We start from the raw sequence: 19,047 nt of genomic DNA on the forward strand, positions 1-19,047 counted from the left end.
GTCCAAGGGCAGCACACAGAACATGGAATCAAAGGGATCATGGAAGGGGGAACCCCTGAGATCTTAATAACAGAATAACAGAGTTGAAAGGGTCCTCGAAGGTCATCTAGTCCCGCTCAAGCGGGAGACTAGACTCTACACCGTTTCTGACAGGTGGCAGTCCAGCCTCTTCTTGAAAGCTTCCAGTTTATGAAGCCCCCACAACTTCTTGAGTTTAACCTTTTTATTGAGTTATAAAACATTGTAAAATAGAAAAATAAATAGAAAAGCAGTGGGGAGGAAAAGGGGGAAGAGAAGTGAGGAAGGATAAGAAAAAGAAGCAATGACTTCTGATTCTCTCTGTTGCAGTAAAATAAGGCATTAACATCATCTGAAAGCAAGCTATCTAGGCCAACACCCTGCCCAAGGCAGAAGATCCTATCGAAGTAATCCTTGATCCTATTCATTTAGTGACCATTCAAAGATACGACGGCACTGAAAAAAGTGACTAAGGACTTTTTTTTTCACACGACCATTGCAGTATCCCCAGGGTCAGGTGATCCAAATTTGGAGGCTTGGCAAAGGTTCATATTTATGATGCTTGCAGTGTCCTGGGGTCATGTGATCATATCCATGATGGTTTACACCGTCCCAGGATCATGAGATCACCTTTTGGGACCACTCCTCTACTCACAATAAAATCCCTTATGCCACCAGGCTTGAAATCTTGGGCTTGGACGATCTGGAACTGCGCCGCCTGCAGTCTGACCTAAGCATAGTACACAAAATTGTCTGTTACAACGTCCTACCTGTCAATCACTACTTCATGCTTCAACCACAATAATTGCACGGGCAAACAATAGATACAAACTCAAAGTAAACCGCTCCAAACTCGATTGCAGAAAATACGATTTCAGCAACAGAATGGTCAACGCCTGGAATTCACTATCTGACTCTTTTGTTACATCCCCAAACCCCCATAACTTTCACCTTAACTGTCTACCTTGGACCTCACCCCATTCCTAAGAGGTCCGTAAAGGGGGCGTGCATAAGTGCACCAATGTGCCTACCATCCCTGTCCTACTGTCCCCATTTACCTGTATTTACTTCCTTTGTTCATGTTTATGTTCATACTTATGCCTGCAATCTTGTACATGTTTAACAAACTAAATAAATAAAACAAAACAGATAAATAAAAAAAATACATTTGTTTAAGAATCATCCTATGAAATTATTTTCCTCTTCCCTCCTCATCCTTTTGCTCCTCTAGTGCTGCGTCTAAAAGAGTCAGGAAGGATTTTGTAATTTTTTTGTAATTTGCACATATTACTTTGGATGGGGAGCCCAGGAAAGGGACACTTTAAAAAACCAAGTAATTAATTTCTGATGTAGAATATTGCTTACTGGATTGGTATTTGTGGCGCGCCAGGTAGGCAGTAAAATTTGTGATTCGGTGCCAACTAAAGTCCTGTCCATCCATTGATGCCAAATTAGTCTGTTTCTTTGGCTTTCTTGTTCTCTCTTTCACCCCAGTCTAGCAGCTGCTACATAATTCAGCCGCCAGGGAGTGGCTCTGCCCTCTTTGCTTCCTGATCTGGAGTAGCAGTGGGCACAGGACTGGCACCAGGAACAGCTGGCTGATGGACAATCCTGGACGTCAAGCTGTTATTTGGCAAGGAGGGTGAAGCAAACCTGCTTCCATACTTGGGGAGACACAATTTTTTCCCTTGCAGAAACCCCAAATTCTGTTTGAAATTAACCTCACCCGGGCCGAAGCTACATCTGTTCGCTTGGAAATACTTTTTGCCAAGAGCAAGGAAAGTGTGTGCCTTTGTTATAGTTATGTCTTAATGGCGACTTTTAAATATAACCTGTGTTCTATAATGACGTCTTGTAGGTCACTCTCCAAAGTCACTTTTATGTGAGCTGGGCAGCTCTACAAATGAGAAAAATAAATACATTTTTAAAAATCAAAATGTTATAATAGCAGGGGTGTCCACATTTGGAAACATCAAGACTTGTGGAGTTCAAATCCCAGACCTCTGACTGGAGAATCCTAAGACCCCAGTTATGGCTGTCTGGGGAATTCTGGAAGTTGAAGCCCGCAGGTCTTAAAGTAGCCGAGGTTGGACACTCCTGTGTTATGATGAGGAGGAACAGCAGCAGCGGTGGGTTTCATATTTCGTGACCACTGGTTCGCTCCTGATTGCACCCGCTTGCTTCGTGCATGCACCCTGCCTTCTCTGCATGCATGCATCTGGCCTCAAAAAATGTACTTAAATAGGAAGCATAGAGCCGGAGCGGGTGGGTGGGCCCACCTGGGCGGGTTCACCCACGATTTCCGCTATCGGTTCATGTGAACCGATCTGAACCGGCTGAATACCACCTCTGAACAGCAGGAATAGCTCAGGTCTTTGTAGCTGCCTCCAACAACATCTGCACAACTACCAGATTTTTCGGAGTATAAGATGCACCAAGGTTTTGAAGAGGCAAATTAGAAAAGAAACGTTTTTGCACTCTGCAGACCTCCCAAAAACGGCCCGCTTTTTGTGAAAACGGGCCTGGTTTTTTTTTTTAAAGGGCATGCATAGCCTTTAGGAGGCTTATAGAGTGCTCTTGGGGGCTGGGGGGGGGACAAAGTTGAGCACAAAAAGGCCAATTTTTTGCTCTTTTCTGCCCTCCCCAGCCTCCAGGAGCACTCTGCAAAGCTCCCAAAGGCTATGCACGGCCATTTCGGTGAAGGGGGCGGGGTTTCAGGAGGCAAGAAAATTGCTGTATTCAGTGTATAAGACCCACCCAGATTTTCAGCCTCTTTTTTGAGGGAAAAAGGTGCGTCTTATACTCTGAAAAATATGGTATTTCAGCCCCAGTGCCTCTCTATGGCTGGATTTTGGTGCCGAGAACCATCTCAGCTACACTAATTTTGAAGAACCTGAAAAATGGCTCACGGGCTGCCTCTCCCTCGGCACCTTTACATAGAAAAGGAGGGAATGGGCAGCGTCTGACAGGTTTTTTCTCCCATAAAAGAGTGTGGAAATGTTGGTGCGTCTTATGCACCGAATACAGCCATTTTTGGCCTCCCGAAGCCCCACCCCCCATTTTTGCAAAAAATGGGTGAAAATGGGCAATTTTTTGTAAAATCTGAGGCTGTTTTTCACTCTTTTTTGCAGAAACTGAGGCTTTTTTGCCTTGCCTCAGCCCCCAGCTGCACTCTGCAGGCTTCAACAGGGCTGGGACAAGGCCAAAATGCCCCCGGTTTTGTGAAAAATAGGTGAGAAATTGGTGTTTTTTTTGCAAAAACGGAGGCTTCTTTGCCTTGCCCCAGCCCCGCTGAAGCCTGCAGAGGGCTGCTGGGGGCTGAGAGAAGCCAAAAGCTTTTTTTTCTTATTTACCTCTTCGAAATCTTGGTGCGTCTTATACACGGGTGCGTCTTATAGTCCGAAAAATATGGTATTTGCTTAACCAAGCCCCCCCCCCCCCCCCAAAAAAAAATAACGGTTGCAAGATTGGGCACAACTCACTTTAAAAAAAAAGCCTTGCTTAACAAGGGGAATTCTACTCCCAGTTGTGACCGTATGTTGAGGACTACCTGTAGTTGATGAAGATGAGAGCTAAAACATTCAGAAAGTCCAGTTGTTCCAGAAAGGACAAATACAACTCATAAGTTCACTGCTAGTATTTTTTTTAAAACTCCAGGTAGTCCTTGATCTACGACCACAATTGAGCACAAAATTTCTGTTGCTAAGCAAGACAGTTGCGAAGCGAATTTTGCCCTATGATATCAATTGTCTTGTCACAGTTGTTTAGTAACACGGCTGTTGAGTGAATCCGGCTTCATTGACTTTGCTTGTCAGGTCGCAAAAGGTGATCACGTGACCCCCCCCCCAAGACGCTGCAACCGTCATAAATATGAGTCAGTTGCCAAGCATCTGAATTTTGTTCCTGTGACCCTGGAGAGCTGCCAGGGTCGTTAAGTGTGAAAAAGAGATGTCACTTTTTTTGGTTACTAAATAGATAAAGGAAGAGTCTACCAGCATCATAGAATTAGATTAAAATTCAACGAAACTTAATTATGGAATGAATTCAGTGTGTCATGGAACAAAGTGAGGAAATCCTTAGAAGATTCAGACTGTTAGATTAATATTTCTCAAACTTGGCAAGTTTGATGTGTGGACTTCAACTCCCAGAATTCCTCAGCCAGACATGATGGCTAGAGAATTATGGGAACTGAAGTCCAGGCCTCTTAAAGTGGCCAAGATTGGGAATCACTATGTTACAGACCATTGCTCTCTACTGAGAATTGGTCATTTTTTTGTCACAGTTGCGTTTTCCCTTGTGCTCAGGGTTGCCTGCAACCAGTGTCAACTCCTAAAATTGTCATGGTGAGAGAGGGGAGGGGGGAAACGCATTCCACGCATACTTTCGGCTAAAGTCAGATCTCAGATTACTGCAGCAGGCTTGGGAGGGGGGCACCTCATTGGGGAATATGATTTATGACACAGACTGAGGGGAGGGAAGGAACAGGGGTAAAGTTCAGCTATAATTCAAATGAGGTTCAGAACTGACTGCAATAAGGTCTGGCCAATGGTGCTCCTAATTAATGACTAGTTTTGTATTGAAATTTGGCTTGATACTCATGAATCAATTAGGGCATTTTTAGGAAACCTGACAATCAGACTGGCTGGGATTGATGGGTACTGCAGTCAAAATCATCTGAAAAATGCCATTAGAGAAACTGCCCTACAGTGGTTGGGCAACTGTGAGCTGGAAGGTTTGCTGGGTAAGGAAGGGGAGGCCTAATCCAGTCCTACCTGGAGTACCTGTGCAATGCACTTTTGCCTTGCTTGGACAGTGGTTTACTATTCCTGCAAATTCTTATTCCATTGCTTTGGCTGCATAGACTTAACTGCCTCTTTAATAACCTGTTCTCCCTGACCTGCTTTGATCCATCTGATTTATAGCAAAGCCACTTTGGTTGGTGCAGGAGGAAGGACACCTTGCCATAACTGCTTGACATGCCAGCTTTCTGCATTTTCATAGCTTGCCTTTCACCGAGGCTTCCCAAGAGCATGAAGCAGACTTCTTGTCTAGACAAAAAACCCTTTTATTAATTTCCTGTGAATGCTGCTCATTCACATCCAGCAAAGTCTTTCAAGGGAGGATTTACAGTCACAGACCTTACCTGGCTTGGAGAGCTGACAGGCCGAGATCTGCAAAACCTGGCAAGGAGTCTCGGAGAGTCACCAACCAATTAAGTGAACTAATTGTCTCCTGCAAACTCCACTCCCCTTTTGCTCCTCTTTTATTTCCTTTGGGAGGGGCCATTCATCATCTGGCCTTACTCCCAAGTTCTGTACCCCTGTTCTTTATTTTTTCCCTTCTCCTGGCAACTCTGGGCATGCGCACACTGGGAACAGGCTCCAGCTGTTCATCTGCCTCACTGATGTGTGACTCCGAAGGCAGCTGATAACTGGCATACTGCTCTGGCCCCCTCTCTGCCTCTGACACAGAGCCCTCATCAGAGCCTTCCCCAGACTCCAGGACTGGCCCATGTTCCTCCCCAGCCTCCTCACTGTTCGATTCTGCAGCCAGCTTTGCTGGCTGCTGGCAGGCTACAACAGCTTGCTTGTCTGGGGATGGCCCTCACAGTTGTGATATTTTAAGGTGAGATTACATACACACACACACACACACAGAGGGAAGGTAGCAAATGATAACCACAAGAGTTGGTATATTTCTTAAGTGAGTCTTAACCCCATTTTACAAACTCTCTTGCCAACGTTGTTGTGTGAGTCACTGCAGTTTTTAAGCTAGTCACACGGTTGTTAAGTGAATCCGGCTTCCCCATTGACATGGCTTGTCCGAAGGTTGTAAAAGAGGATCCCAGGATGCTGCCAACCATCATAAATATGACCCAGTTGCCAATCGTCTGAATTATGATCCTGCGATCATGGCAATGCTGCCACGGTCGTAAGTGTGAAGAATGGCCATAAGACATTTTTTTCAGGGCCGTTGTAACTTCGAAAGGTCACTAAATGAACGGTTGTAAGTCAAGGACTTGATTGTAATTTGAGTCATTATAGCAATCATAAGCAAATGGTTTAGGAAAAAAAAAATCTTCAGAGACCAACATGTCCCACCTTCCATTGAATCTTTAATCCTTTCATTTAATCTTTACACCAAATAGAATCCAGTTCTGTTCCATTTCCAGAGCGTTATTCTGCTGACGGACAATGTCCAAACTCTTTTGCAAAATTTCTTTCCAATGTTTTGGAAAAGGTTGTTCGTAGAAGTCCAACATAATCGCATCCAACTGGATGAATCAATAATCGAGATATGGCAAATTTAGTTTAAATAACTAAACGTTCAGCGGGGTTTATTTTAATTCACTCGGGTTTTGTGAAGATACTGCTTGGATGATCCTTTTTAATGATGCATTACCTTGCACGAGGTTTGACCTACACGCAGACTGGGGATGGACCCCCCAAAAGGAATCCGCCCAAAAATGAATTTTAACACAACAATGCATAAATCAGACATTAATTCTCCATAAATTTTTTCAGAGGGAGTCAACTTGCCTGAGCCAGAAAGAGAGCATTTCGTGAGAGTACAACTAAGAGAGAGCCTTTATTTCAATTTCAATGGCCGCCCAATATTCTATTCCCAACACAAAACATATTCCGCTTTACAAAACTGCCCAGAGAACAAAGATAGATTTACAATGCCATTTCCCCATGTTGTGATCTGTAAAGGTTCAAAGCAGAGATTACATAAAGTTACCGTGTTTTCTCATGTATTTTGAAAACCTCTGGCTTTGTACATATTGCCACACTTGATTTGGGTTCAACAAAAAAAGAGAGAGAAGATGCTTTGAACGAGATCGGCTCCCGGTTGGGAAAATTTGTCTTGGTTTGTTTCAAATCTCGTATTGATGGTTTTTTTTTCAACCTGGGCAATTTTGGAATAGAATAGAATAACAGAGTTGGCAGGGACCTTGGAGGTCTTCTAGTCCAACCCCCTGCTTAGGCAGGAAACCCTGCATCACTTCAGAGAAATGGTTATCCAACATCTTCTTAAAAACTTCCAGTGTTGGAGCATTCACAACTTCTGGAGGCAACTTCTGTTCCACTGATTAATTGTTCTATCTGTCAGGAAATTTCTCCTTAGTTCTAAGTTGCTTCTCTCCTTGATTAGTTTCCACCCATTGCTTCTTGTCCTACCCTCAAGTCCTTTGGAGAATAGTTTGACTGCCTCTTCTTTGTGGCAACCCCTGAGATATTGGAACACTGCTATCATGTCAGATATTGGAATTCTGCTGTCACCTAGTCCTTCTTTTCATTAAACTAGACATACCCAGTTCCTGCAACCGTTCTTCATATGTTTTATCCTCGAGCCCCCTAATCATCTTCGTTGTTCTTCCCTGCACTCGTCTCCACATCTTTTTTATATCATGGTGACCAAAACTGGACGCTGTATTCCAAGTGTGGCTTAGCAAGGCCTTATAAAGTGCTATCAATACTTCACATGATCCCTGTTCTATCCCTGTTTATGCAGCCTAGAACTGTGTTGGCTTTTTTGGCAGCTGCTGCACAATGCTGGCTCATATTTAAGTGATTGTCCACTTACTAGGACTCCAAGATCCCTTTCACAGTTACTACTGTTGACCACCTGTACTGTACCTGTGCATTTTGTTTTTCTTGCCTAAATGTAGAACCTTACTCTTTTCACCATTGAATTTCATTGTTAGATAGCGTCCAATGTTCAAGTCTATCAAGATCCTTCTGTATCTTAAGCCTGTCTTCTGGCTTCTTGCTATTTGATTATATTTCTTTAAAAGAACTTAAAAGAAATATTATCGGCGGCAAGTAATCTATTTCAGAAGATTGGTACTTCTTTCATGGGATCTTCTATTTGCTTCAAGTTGGAACCAGTATGATGTGGGGGGAAGGTGCTTATGGGGATATCCAGGCATTGCTCATCTCTTAGGCAAAGGAGCCATTGGCACCCATGGGCCAGTCCCTCCCTCTCAGCCCCACTCACCATTGGGCTCTCTGACAAGCAGTGGAATAACCAACCTCTTGTTGCATTGTGTGCCAATAATGAGGAGAGTATGCAAAGAAAAAAAAAAGGGGGACACGGTGGCTCAGTGGTTAAGCCACTGAGCTTGTCAATCAGAAAGGTCGGCACTTTGGCGGTTCAAATCCCTAGTGCCGCATAACGGAATGAGCTCCCGTTACTTGTCCCAGCTTCTGCCAACCTAGCAGTTCTAAAGCATGTAAAAATGCAAGTAGAAAAATAGGAACCACCTTTGGTGGGAAGGTAACAGCGTTCTGTGTCCCTTTGGCGTTAAGTCATGCTGTCCAACCCTCTGGAATGACCTCCCCCCCCCCGACATTAGAACCACTACTGACCTCCGCTCCTTCTGACAGAAATTGAAGACACACCTGTTCCGACTGGCTGGTCTGGCATAATTTATAACGTCTACCTCCTGGCATACACATTTTTTACTGGTTTTTAGAGGGATAGTCTCTTTTAAATTTAATCTTACATGATATTGGGATTTTAAACTTTGTATATTCTGATTTATTTACTTAGCTGTACAGTTTTGCATATTTTTTATCCTCCTCTCATATACGTATTTATGTATCTATTTATTATGTTTTAATTTGTTGTATTTTGATACGGACTGTACACCGCCCCGAGTCCCTTTCGGGAGAGGGGGCGGTCTATAAGCGCTAAGAAATAAATAAATAAATAAATAAATCCACATGACCACGGAGACGTCTTTGGACAGCGCTGGATCTTCGGCTTTGAAACTGATATCAGCGCCGCCCCCTAGAGTCGGAAACGACTAGTATGTACGTGTGAGGGGAACCTTTACCTTTATGCAAAAATTAGCCGACATTGCAAATGCAGAGAAGGACCACAAGTTTGGTTTTGATGAATCGGAAAGCAGTTGTGGCAACAGGGCCACCAATGTTGCCTGTAATGATTTAAACAAACCCTGAGAGGACTGCCAGCCATTGCCAAGGCACCTGGTTGCAGAAAATGTATTTTAATAACAACAGAAATAAAATGAAATGCAACTAACAAATAATAAACTCTGTAGCATTTGCAGCATTCACAATAGCTCGGAATCTTCCTTCTAGGTTCCGTAATCTTGACTGAGCCCATTTTGGAGGTTTAATTTTGTGGAAAAGGTAACCAAAAAGGAGATATCATCTATGAAAACACATTCTTGGGAGCTGCTTTTGTGTTTCCCCTGTAAAATGAAAGTTAAGCTAGGGAGAATTAACTGGATTGTTTGTTTTTAACTCTCTCTCGTCTTAAGGGGAAACCTTAGCCATATATCACTGGAAAGAATTCCCAGGGATGGTGCTTTATGTTGTAAAAGTCAGGAACAAATATATGGACCTGTCTCGGATTGCAGTTTCCATGCTTCGCAAAGCTTTTGTATTGCTCCGTGGAGGACATTATATCAAACTCTAATTTCTGTACAGATCTCTTTATTTGGGCCTGTTCCAGTCCTAAGCGAACTGCCCCACACTTGAAGCACAAAAAAAGTTCTTACACCAGAGAAACCATTCTTCTCGTAATAGAAATGTGTGAACCCCACCCCCCCTCCCGGCCTCCAGTGGTTTTGGAAACCTGAGACCAAGGTAGCCTTTTTAGAGCAGTGTTTCTCAGCCTAGCAATTAAAGATGGGTGGATTTCCACTTCTACAATTGCCCAGCGAGCGCAGCTGAGAAATTCTGGGAGCTGAAATCCACCCATCATTTAAGATGCCAAGATTAAGAAACGCTGCTCTAGAAGTTAAGGCTTCAGATCCCATTCAATTTTGAAAGGGGGGTTTTAGAGCACCCACCCACCCTCACCCACCCCCAACGTGTGGCCCGTGGACTGGCAGGGGGTCTCAGCATGCCAGCAATGTGGCTGTTCGAACAAGAGAAACCCCCATCTGTGGGATGCAGGCAGCACATGAAACCACGGCCTATTCCAGGGGTGTCCAAACTTGGGAACTTTAAGACTTGTGGACTTCAACTCCCAGAATTCCCCAGCCAGCACCCCTGGCCTATTCGGTCCATAGAAAAATCTCTCTCCACAGATCCGGTCCCTGGTCCCCAAAAGGTTGGGAGGGAGGTGCTGTTTTAGACCATAAACTCACATCTTGTCTGCAGCTTTTTAAAGCGGCTGCATCTTTTCTCGGGCTGATGGGGCTTCCGCTGCAGGCAACCTTAAAGATCCCGGAAACAGCCAACGCTGCTTTATAGAGCTGCAGACAGCCGCTGCACTGGCACTTCCTTCGCACTCCAACAATTTCTCCCCCAATGTGCCGCGCAGCCCAGCCTTCTCCCGTACAGCCAATAAAAGTGAAGAATTCAGCAATTTCAATTCGCACCAGGTAAAATATTCAACGGTTTTAATTTGTCATTTTAAGTTGCCCCTTTTCAAACACTGGATTTTCCACAGCTTGCAGTCAACAGTCATTTATTCGAAGGAGAGGGTTGCAGGACATTTGGCTCCTTTCAAACACCGTGTCAAATACGTCACCTGTTATCAGTTCGCCTTCTGATTTTTAAAAATCACTGCTCCTATTCCCCGCCACTCCAAGCCTGTCTCTGTGCAAAACTGAATAAACTCAATTGCTACGCAGTTTACTTTATAGCTGGAGAAGGAAGTAAATATGATTGCATTTTAAGCAGCATTTTTTTTTACAGAATAGACAGATGGGAAGGACAACACAGGTCAGGAGGTTTAAAAACCAAGCAAAATAATTTGTGAAAAGATATTTAAATGGGGGTGGGTGGGTTCCTCTTTCCCATACATTGCCCGTCTCCCATGTCGTTTTTATTCTGTATGTCCTATTTTTTTCTGTAAAAGAGTATCGTGGGCAACACAATTGTTGATCTTTTTTGTTCCTTAACTTGGCAGCCTGGCATAGGGCTGTGGTTTTGTTTTGTTTTTGAAACTAACAATCACAAGCTCTTATTGTGTGTTAATGCTAAGTGCTTTTCCCTTTTCTCTCCTGTAGCAATCCTGTTGTCAATTCTCTTTAAGGTACACAACATGGGCCATTTATTTTGAAATGTGCATACCTGCAAATTTCTATCAAAAACAATTTATCTGAAAGAAGTCTAAGAAGTGTGTGTTTCTGTGTGTGTTTCGGGGAAGGTTGAGAAGCAACAGTGAAACTCTTTGGAGAAATCGACATTTGTGTAATAGCACTTTTGAAACCATGGATCGTGAGCTGCTCTTAATCTTTTCAGACTTTTCTAGATTTGCAGAGCAAGAGGTGGTAGTTTTAGTGCCTTCCAAAATGAAGCATTTTTTTTTTAAAAAAGAAAAAAAAATATCAATGCCACAAGATTAATGTAGACATTTCAGTTACACCCAGTGTGAAAAAGGTACCAAGGCTGCAAAGATCAAGTTGGAAGCCCACAGCAAAACCTCAAAAGGTTTTTGCAGATACGCTTAAGAGTAGACAGGAAGAAAATCAGCTCGCAAACGCTGAACTTCCCAAAAACAAAATATATTTCGTTTACATTATTTTGTTTTGTTTTGTTTTTTGTTTTCAAAAGCTGATTGCTGTTAATATCTCAGTTCTTCCATCCCAATGACCAGTGTTGATGGAAAAACAATAAGAATCACCCCATCTCTTGGCTTTACAAACAGAGAGATTAAAAATTAGCATACAGTCTTAATGGAGTCCATGTGGTATTCCGGCTTCTAACGTACTCCCAGGAAAATAATAAGTGGGACTATACAATAGTAACAAGCATCCTTCTTAGGAAATCTCAGCTGGAAGAGGACTCGTTTTAGGGCAGGGGGCTGGCAAGGTAGGCTTGCGTTTCCTTTTGGCTTTCAACCCGAATCCCTCGTAAACAGCTGGATATCTTGCGGGTTCCAGTAAAGAGCCACGGCAGAGTTGTAGACGAGAGACCAAACGTACGGGATGAAGAACTCTTCGGGCTGCTCTTCCTCGACGTACTTGAACTTCAGCTCTGGGAATTTCTGCAAAGGGGAGAAAGAAAGAAGAGCGTCAAGAAGAGGGGAAGGCCTCAAGGAGTGGAGAAGTTGAAGAGCGTCTACCTATGACATCATGTTTGGGGGTGGGATCGCAAGCCTTAATGGATTCCTCTTTAGCAGGGGTGTAAAACTCAAGGCCCGGGGGCCGGATCCAGCCCACGGGGTACTTAGATCTGGCCCGCAGGGGATGCCCTGGAAACAGCAAAGGACCGACACATGGTGCCTCTGTCAGTGAAAAAAGGCTCCCAAGCTCCATTTTCACTGGCGGAGGTTGCAGGAGGCCGTAGTAGCTGAAAACGGAGCTCGGGAGCCTGTTTCCGCAGGTAGATCGCTCGGGTGACCACAGGCACCCTTGACAGGAGTGATGTCAAGCTGGCCACGCCCCCCCAAGGTCAAACACAACCCTGAGGCAGTCCCCTCAATGAAATCGAGTTTGACACCCCTACTCTTTAGGAAGGAAATCGTAGAAGATAGGATCGCACAGCTGGAAAGGACCTTGGAGGTCTTTAGGACCAACCGACTGCTCTAGGCAGGAGACCTTAACCAGGTAGTCCTTAACTTACGACCGTTCATTCAGTGACCATTCAGATTTACAACGGCGCTGAAGAAAAGTGACTTATGACCGTTTTTTAGAAAGAGCCGTAGGGTGCGCAGTGTTAGAGTGCAGTACTGCAGGCTACTTCTGCTGATCACCGGCTGCCAGCAGTTTGGCAGATCGAATCTCACCAGGCTCAAGGTTGACTCATCCTTCCATCCTTCCGAGGTCTGTAAAATGAGGACCCAGATTGTTGGAGGCAAGAGGCTGACTCTGTAAAAGCTTAGAGAGGGCAGTAAAGCACTGTGAAGCGGTATATAAGTCTAAGAGCTATTGCTATTACTATTTTCACTCTTAAGGCCATTGCAGCATCCCCACGGTCACAGTCACACCCTCAAAATTCGGACGTTTGGCAACTGACTCATAGTTATGACAGTTGCAGTGTCCCGGGGTCACGTGATCCCTTTTTGCGACCTTCGGACAAGCAAAGTCAATGGGGAAACCAGATTCTCTTAACAACCATGTTACTAACGTGAAAACTGCAGTGATTCACTGACCAATCGTGGCAAGCAAGGACGCAAAAGGGGGAAAAACCCGCTTCACAAGTGACTCGCTTAGCCACAAAACTTTGGGGCTCAATTGTGGCCGTAAGTCGAGGACTACCTGTACTGCCCTGGCCAAACGGTTGAGGGAAGACAGGACTGTGTAATGTGCCAACCACCTGTAGGGGATTTATGTTCGTGGGGGGGGGGGGGAGGAAGAGTTTCACTTAAGGATTCTCTTGCTCTCCTAGTAGGTCTCCCCCCAGATTGATGGAGGAGGAAGGAGGACAGACCAGCCTTGAATTACCTGCATGGCTCCAGTTCTCGCTCAGTTGCTGAACTCCAGCTTTTGTGACTCTGCCCAAACTCTTGATTTGTTGATATTGTTTCCCAGTTGCTTATTTGTACCCTATGACTATCACTAAGGTTTGGACCTTACGATTCTTGACGAAAGTATCTTGTCTTTTTATGTACACTGAGAGCATAGGCACCCAAGACAAATTCCTTGTGTATCCAATCACACTTGGCCAATAAAGAATTCCGTTCCGTTCCATTCCATTCCATTCCATTCCATCCCATCCCTTCCCATTCCATTCCATTCCATGTTTTCTATTCATTATTTGTCAAACACTCCCAGAGCTGATTATTCACCGCGTGAAGACTCTTCCCATCTTGCTCTTCCCTGGTCTGCAGCCAATGGCTCTGAGAAATGGCCGGGTTCTCCAATGGAGACCCTGTGATAGTGCAACCGTCATAAATGTGAGTCAGTTGCCAAGCATCTGAATTTTGAGCACGTGACCGTGGGAATGCTGCAACGGTTGCAAGCGTGAGAAACTATCGTAAACGATTTTTCGGCACCGTGGTAAGTTTGAACGGTCATTAAATGAATGGTTGCAAGTTGAGGACTACCTGTACGGGATGAAAGCTCACCATTAGGAGATTTTTCTTGCACAAGAGAAATTGGCAAAAGCAGCTGTCTCTTCGTCAAAACGGTAGAATGAGACTTCAAAAAAAAAAAACAACAATCCCTACAACCTATTCTTTCTGAACCAAAACTTTCCCGCAGAGGTGCTGTCGTGCGTGTGAGTCATAAGCACTTTGGGTCCAGACAAACTAGGCCAGTCTTAAAAGTCCCAGACCTTTGGGATGCTGTTATGACTTCTTTAATCAACCACAGAGATTTCCCCTGTCTCAGATGTCTGACTTGGTGGTTGGGACAGGAGCGGGTAGCCAGACGGGTCCAAAGTTTACCAGACTGTCTGAGCCACCGAGATTGTGATCGGATGAGCATAACCACAGGAAGTTCTAGCAAAGAGATGCAACCGAGAGACAGACATGGCTTTCCTGCTTCGGTGCATCTGAAAAGTATGAAAACAAAAGATAAAAATCTCAAAATTAGTTAAGAAAAAAAAATGTCAAATGCAGCAGCTCTGCTCACAATACGGACTCCTATAACTTGGCACCTTCCAGATACGTTGGAAATGACTTCAGTCCTTGAGTAACCTGGGGGCTGCTGGTTTTGCAGTGGTCCTGGGGTGGAGAGGCCCGATTTGATGCAGCTTAGAGTAAAAATGACCTTGGGGTATGTTCAAGATTAGATTAAAGCCTACGCCTGTGATGGCAAACCTATGGCATGCGTGCCAGAGGTGGCATGCAGAGCCTTCTCTGCGGGCATGGCAACCGTCGCCCCAGCCCGGCTCCACCGCGCATGTGCGTACGCCTCCTGCCGGCCAGCTGGTATTCGGGTCCCTGCCGTGCATGCACGGAGGATGGGGCGCATGTGGGGGATGCGTGCGTGCATGTGGGAGGGCATGTGTGTGGGGGGGCTCATATTGCATTTTGGGGCCTTGCGCAGCGCTCCTGTGCCCCGTTTTGGGCCTGTAAAGCCTCCTGCACCAACCTGGAAGCCAAAAATTGGCGAGGGGGGGCAGGGCATATGGGTGGGGTTGCGCGCACATGCGCAGGGTGCATGGGTGTTGCACATGCATGTGCAGGGGTGGGGCATGCGGGGAGTTGCACGTGCATGCATGGGGGGCATGCAGGGGAAGTCGTGCACACACTGCATTATGGGTGCGTGTGGGCATGTGTGCTGTTGTGCAAGTGCATGTGCGCACTTTTGGCACATGAGAAAAAGGTTAGCCACTATTGGCCTCCACGAAGTCCAACCCATTGGAATTTGGGCAGTGAGGTTTTAAGTTTCTACAAAGGAGTCTCAAAGGCGCTAAAGGAAGATTTCGAAAATATGAAAATTGAGACGTCATATTAAGAGACAAACAAGACGAGTCTTAAACCACACGAGCCGGAGGAAGTGCTGCTACAGGTAGTCCTTGGTTTACAAGAGTTCCTTTAGTGACTGTTCGAAGTTACAACAGCTCTGGAAGAAGTGACTTATAGGAGGTTTTCACACTTATGATCCTTGCAGCCTCCCCATGGACCTATGGTCAAAATTCAGGCCCTTGGCAACTGATTCATATTTATGACGGTTGCAGTGTCCCGGAGTCATGGTGGGCTTCTGACAAGAAAAGTCAATGGGGAAGCCAGACTCACTTAACAACGGTGATAGCAACTTAACAACTGCAGTGATTCACTTAACAACTGTGCCAGGAAAGGTCGCAAAATGGGACAAAACTCACTTACCAAATGTCATATTGTATTGTATTGTATTGTATTATTATATTGTATTGTATTATATTATAATATAATATTGTATTGTATTATTGTATTGTATTGAATTGAATTGTTTTATTATATTATATTGTACTGTATTGTATTATATTATATTGTATTGTATTGTATTGTACTGTACTGTACTGTACTGTACTATACTATACTATTATATTATATATTATATTATATTATTATATTAATTATATTAATTATATTATATTATTATATTATTATTATATTATATTATTATATTATTATTATATTATATTATATTATATTATATTATATTATATTATATTATATTATATTATATTATATTATATTATATTATATTATATTATATTATTATATTATATTATATTATTATATTATTATATTATTATATTATTATATTATTACATTACATTACATTACATTACATTACATTACATTACATTACATTACATTACATTACATTATTACATTACATTACATTACATTACATTACATTACATTATATTATATAGATATATACTGTGATGTAGGAATATGATGGCTTGGTTGAATATATTACTCATTTACAAAAAGGGAAACAAGAATGTTTGAGTATGGAAAGTCTTAAACTGATCCTGAAAAACACAAAGATTGTCTAAATGTCTGTTTGTGCCTCTCACGTACTGTTGTCAATTGCAAATTCAGAAGGTCCTCAATCTGCATAAGGATCCTCTCACTGTCCTCTTAGAATACAGATAGTCCTCAACTTACAACAGTTCACTTAGTGAACGTTCAAAGTTACAATGGCACTGGAAAAAATGGCTTATGTCCATTTTTCTCACTTATGACCGTTGCAGCATCCCCCATGGTCACATGATTTACATTTGGATGCTTGACAACTGTCTCATATTTATGACGGTTTGCAGTGCCCCGGGGTCATGGGATCCCCTTTTGCGACCTTCTGACCAGCAAAGTCAATGGGGGGGGGGGGGGGGGAACCAGATTCGTTTAACAACCATGTTACTAATTTAACAATTGCAGTGGTTCACTTAACAAATGCGGCAAGGAAAGTCATAAAATGGGGCAAAACGCACTTAACACATTTCTCACTTAGCAGTGTAAACGTTGGGCTCAATTGTGGTCATAAGTTGAGGACTCCCTGCAGTAGGCATCATTCCATTACTAACCTTGTGGAAATATTCAGCTGTATAATGTATATAACAGGGGTGTCCAAACTTGGCAACTTTAAGACTTGTGGACTTCAACTCCCAGAATTCCCCAGCCAGCAGAGCTTCTGGGAGTTGAAGTCCACAAGTCTTAAAGTTGCCAAGTTTGGACACCCCTGGTATATAAGTAATATATCTAGATAATATAACGTGGGAAATAACAAGACTTTCTCTTATATCATCATAACAAACATCCCCAGGTGAACATGAGAAAGGCTCCTTTGCAATTGCATTTGTTCTCCCTGACCTATGGAGAAGCTTTGTCCTGTGGTCGGCAAAATCGACAACTTGGTTAATCTTGAACTTCAATCTGTCCCATTATGAAAGTCCTATTTACAACAAACAATTATAAAGTCTTTTCCCGCCCTTGTGAAATCTTCATACCTTTCCGCGATTAATTCCAAGAGAACCTATTGGCCTGGTTCATTGGCATAAGGATCTTTTTAAAAAAAATTGCTTAAAAGGTAAAGGTTCCCCTCGCACATATGTGCTAGTCGTTCCCGACTCTAGGGGGCGGTGCTCATCTCCGCTTCAAAGCCGAAGAGCCAGCGCTGACGTCTCCGTGGTCATGTTTGCCGGCATGACTAAACGCCAAAGACGCACGGAACGCTGCTACCTTCCCACCAAAGGTGGTCCCCATTTTTCTACTTGCATTTTTACAAACTTTCAAACTGCTAGGTTGGCAGAAGCTGGGACAAGTAATGGGAACTCACTCTGTTACAAGGCGCTAGGGATTCGAACTGCCGAACTTCTGATCGACAAGCTCAGCGTCTTAGCCACTGAGCCACCAGACCCCTTTTAATTGCTTACATGCCCCCAACTCATTGTCAACTCTTAGCAACTTGGTTTTCTTAATGATGATTGACTCCAACCTGGTCTTTTGTTAGATTTAGAAGACTTAGGATAACTTCATTGTCACTTTGAAGATACACTAATCGGCATACATTAAAATGAAACTTCGTGGCATACTGCTCTCAAAGGGTCATCATTTCTTTGGAGTCTTTGGGAACTTCCCATTGCTACTCTGATTGACTCCATCTATCTTGCTGTAAGTCATCCTCTTCTCCTCTTTCCTTCCAACTTTCCTAGAATTAGAGCCTTTTCCAAAGAGACAGATCTTTGCATAAGGTGTCCATAATTTGAGCCTGCTAATTTGTGCCTCGATTGAGAACTTTGGATTGGTTTGTTCAACGATCCCTTTCTTTGTTTTTTTGACCGCACACAGATTTCTCACGAGTCTTCTCCAACGGCAAAGTTCAAAAGCACCAACACTCTTCCTATCTTGCTCTTTTAAAGTCCAACTTTCCCAGGGAATACGATGGTTCGCCCAGTTCTGATCTTGGCAAGTACAGAACACCTGGTCATTTTAATATTGTTTCCAAGACCTTCATGCCCGCCCCACCAAGGGCAAGTCTGCAAGGGCTATTTCTTAGGATATTCAGAAGGAAATAAGGTACAGAAAGGGAAAATTGATATACGCTGGAAAAAGCTGTAAATTTTATTTATTTTGAGTAATTCAAGCCAAATCATTCAATTCTCATACACTTGAATTTCTGGAGACTCTAGAAAAAGTGCGGAGAAGAGCAACAACGATGATTAGAGGACTGGAGGCTAAAATATACGAAGAACGGTTCCAGGAATTGGGTATGTCTAGTTTAATGAAAAGGGATGACATGATAGCAGTGTTCCAATATCTCAGAGGTTGCCACAAAGAAGAGGGAGTCAAACTATTCTCCAAGGCACCTGAGGGTAGAACAAGAAGCAATGGGTGGAAACTAATCAAGGAGAGAAGCAACTTAGAACTGAGGAGAAACTTCCTGATAGAACAATTAATCTGTGGAACAACTTGCCTCCAGAAGTTGTGTGTGCTCCCAACTCTGGAGGTTTTCAAGAAAAGATCGGACAACCCCATTTGTCTGGGATGGTACAAGGCAGTGGTTCTCAACCTGTGGGTCGGGACCTCTTTGGGGGTCGAACGATCCTTTCACAGGGGTCGCCTAAGATCATCGGAAAACACATATTTTCGATGGTCTTAGGAACCGAGACACCAATTTTACGGTTGGGGGTCACCACAACATGAGGAACTGTATTAAAGGGT

At 43.6% G+C, this 19,047-nt stretch overlaps 1 protein-coding gene across 3 annotated transcripts in view; it reads right to left on the reverse strand.

Moving 5' to 3' along the window:
* Window positions 1-11,318: 11,318 nt before the first annotated feature.
* The window catches only part of DYM (dymeclin), a 287,865-nt gene continuing 280,136 nt past the window's right edge, over window positions 11,319-19,047 (reverse strand). For all 3 annotated transcript variants that reach the window (XM_081942534.1, XM_081942535.1, XM_081942536.1), the window contains exon 17: window positions 11,319-11,991. In XM_081942534.1, coding sequence (XP_081798660.1) covers window positions 11,842-11,991 — 150 coding nt within the window. In that variant the 3' untranslated portion in view covers window positions 11,319-11,841. The remainder of the gene's footprint in view (window positions 11,992-19,047) is intronic.

The sequence above is a fragment of the Natrix helvetica genome, assembly GCF_964273705.1.
Source record: "Natrix helvetica genome assembly, chromosome: 2".
In the NCBI taxonomy this organism is placed as follows: Eukaryota; Metazoa; Chordata; class Lepidosauria; order Squamata; family Natricidae; genus Natrix; species Natrix helvetica.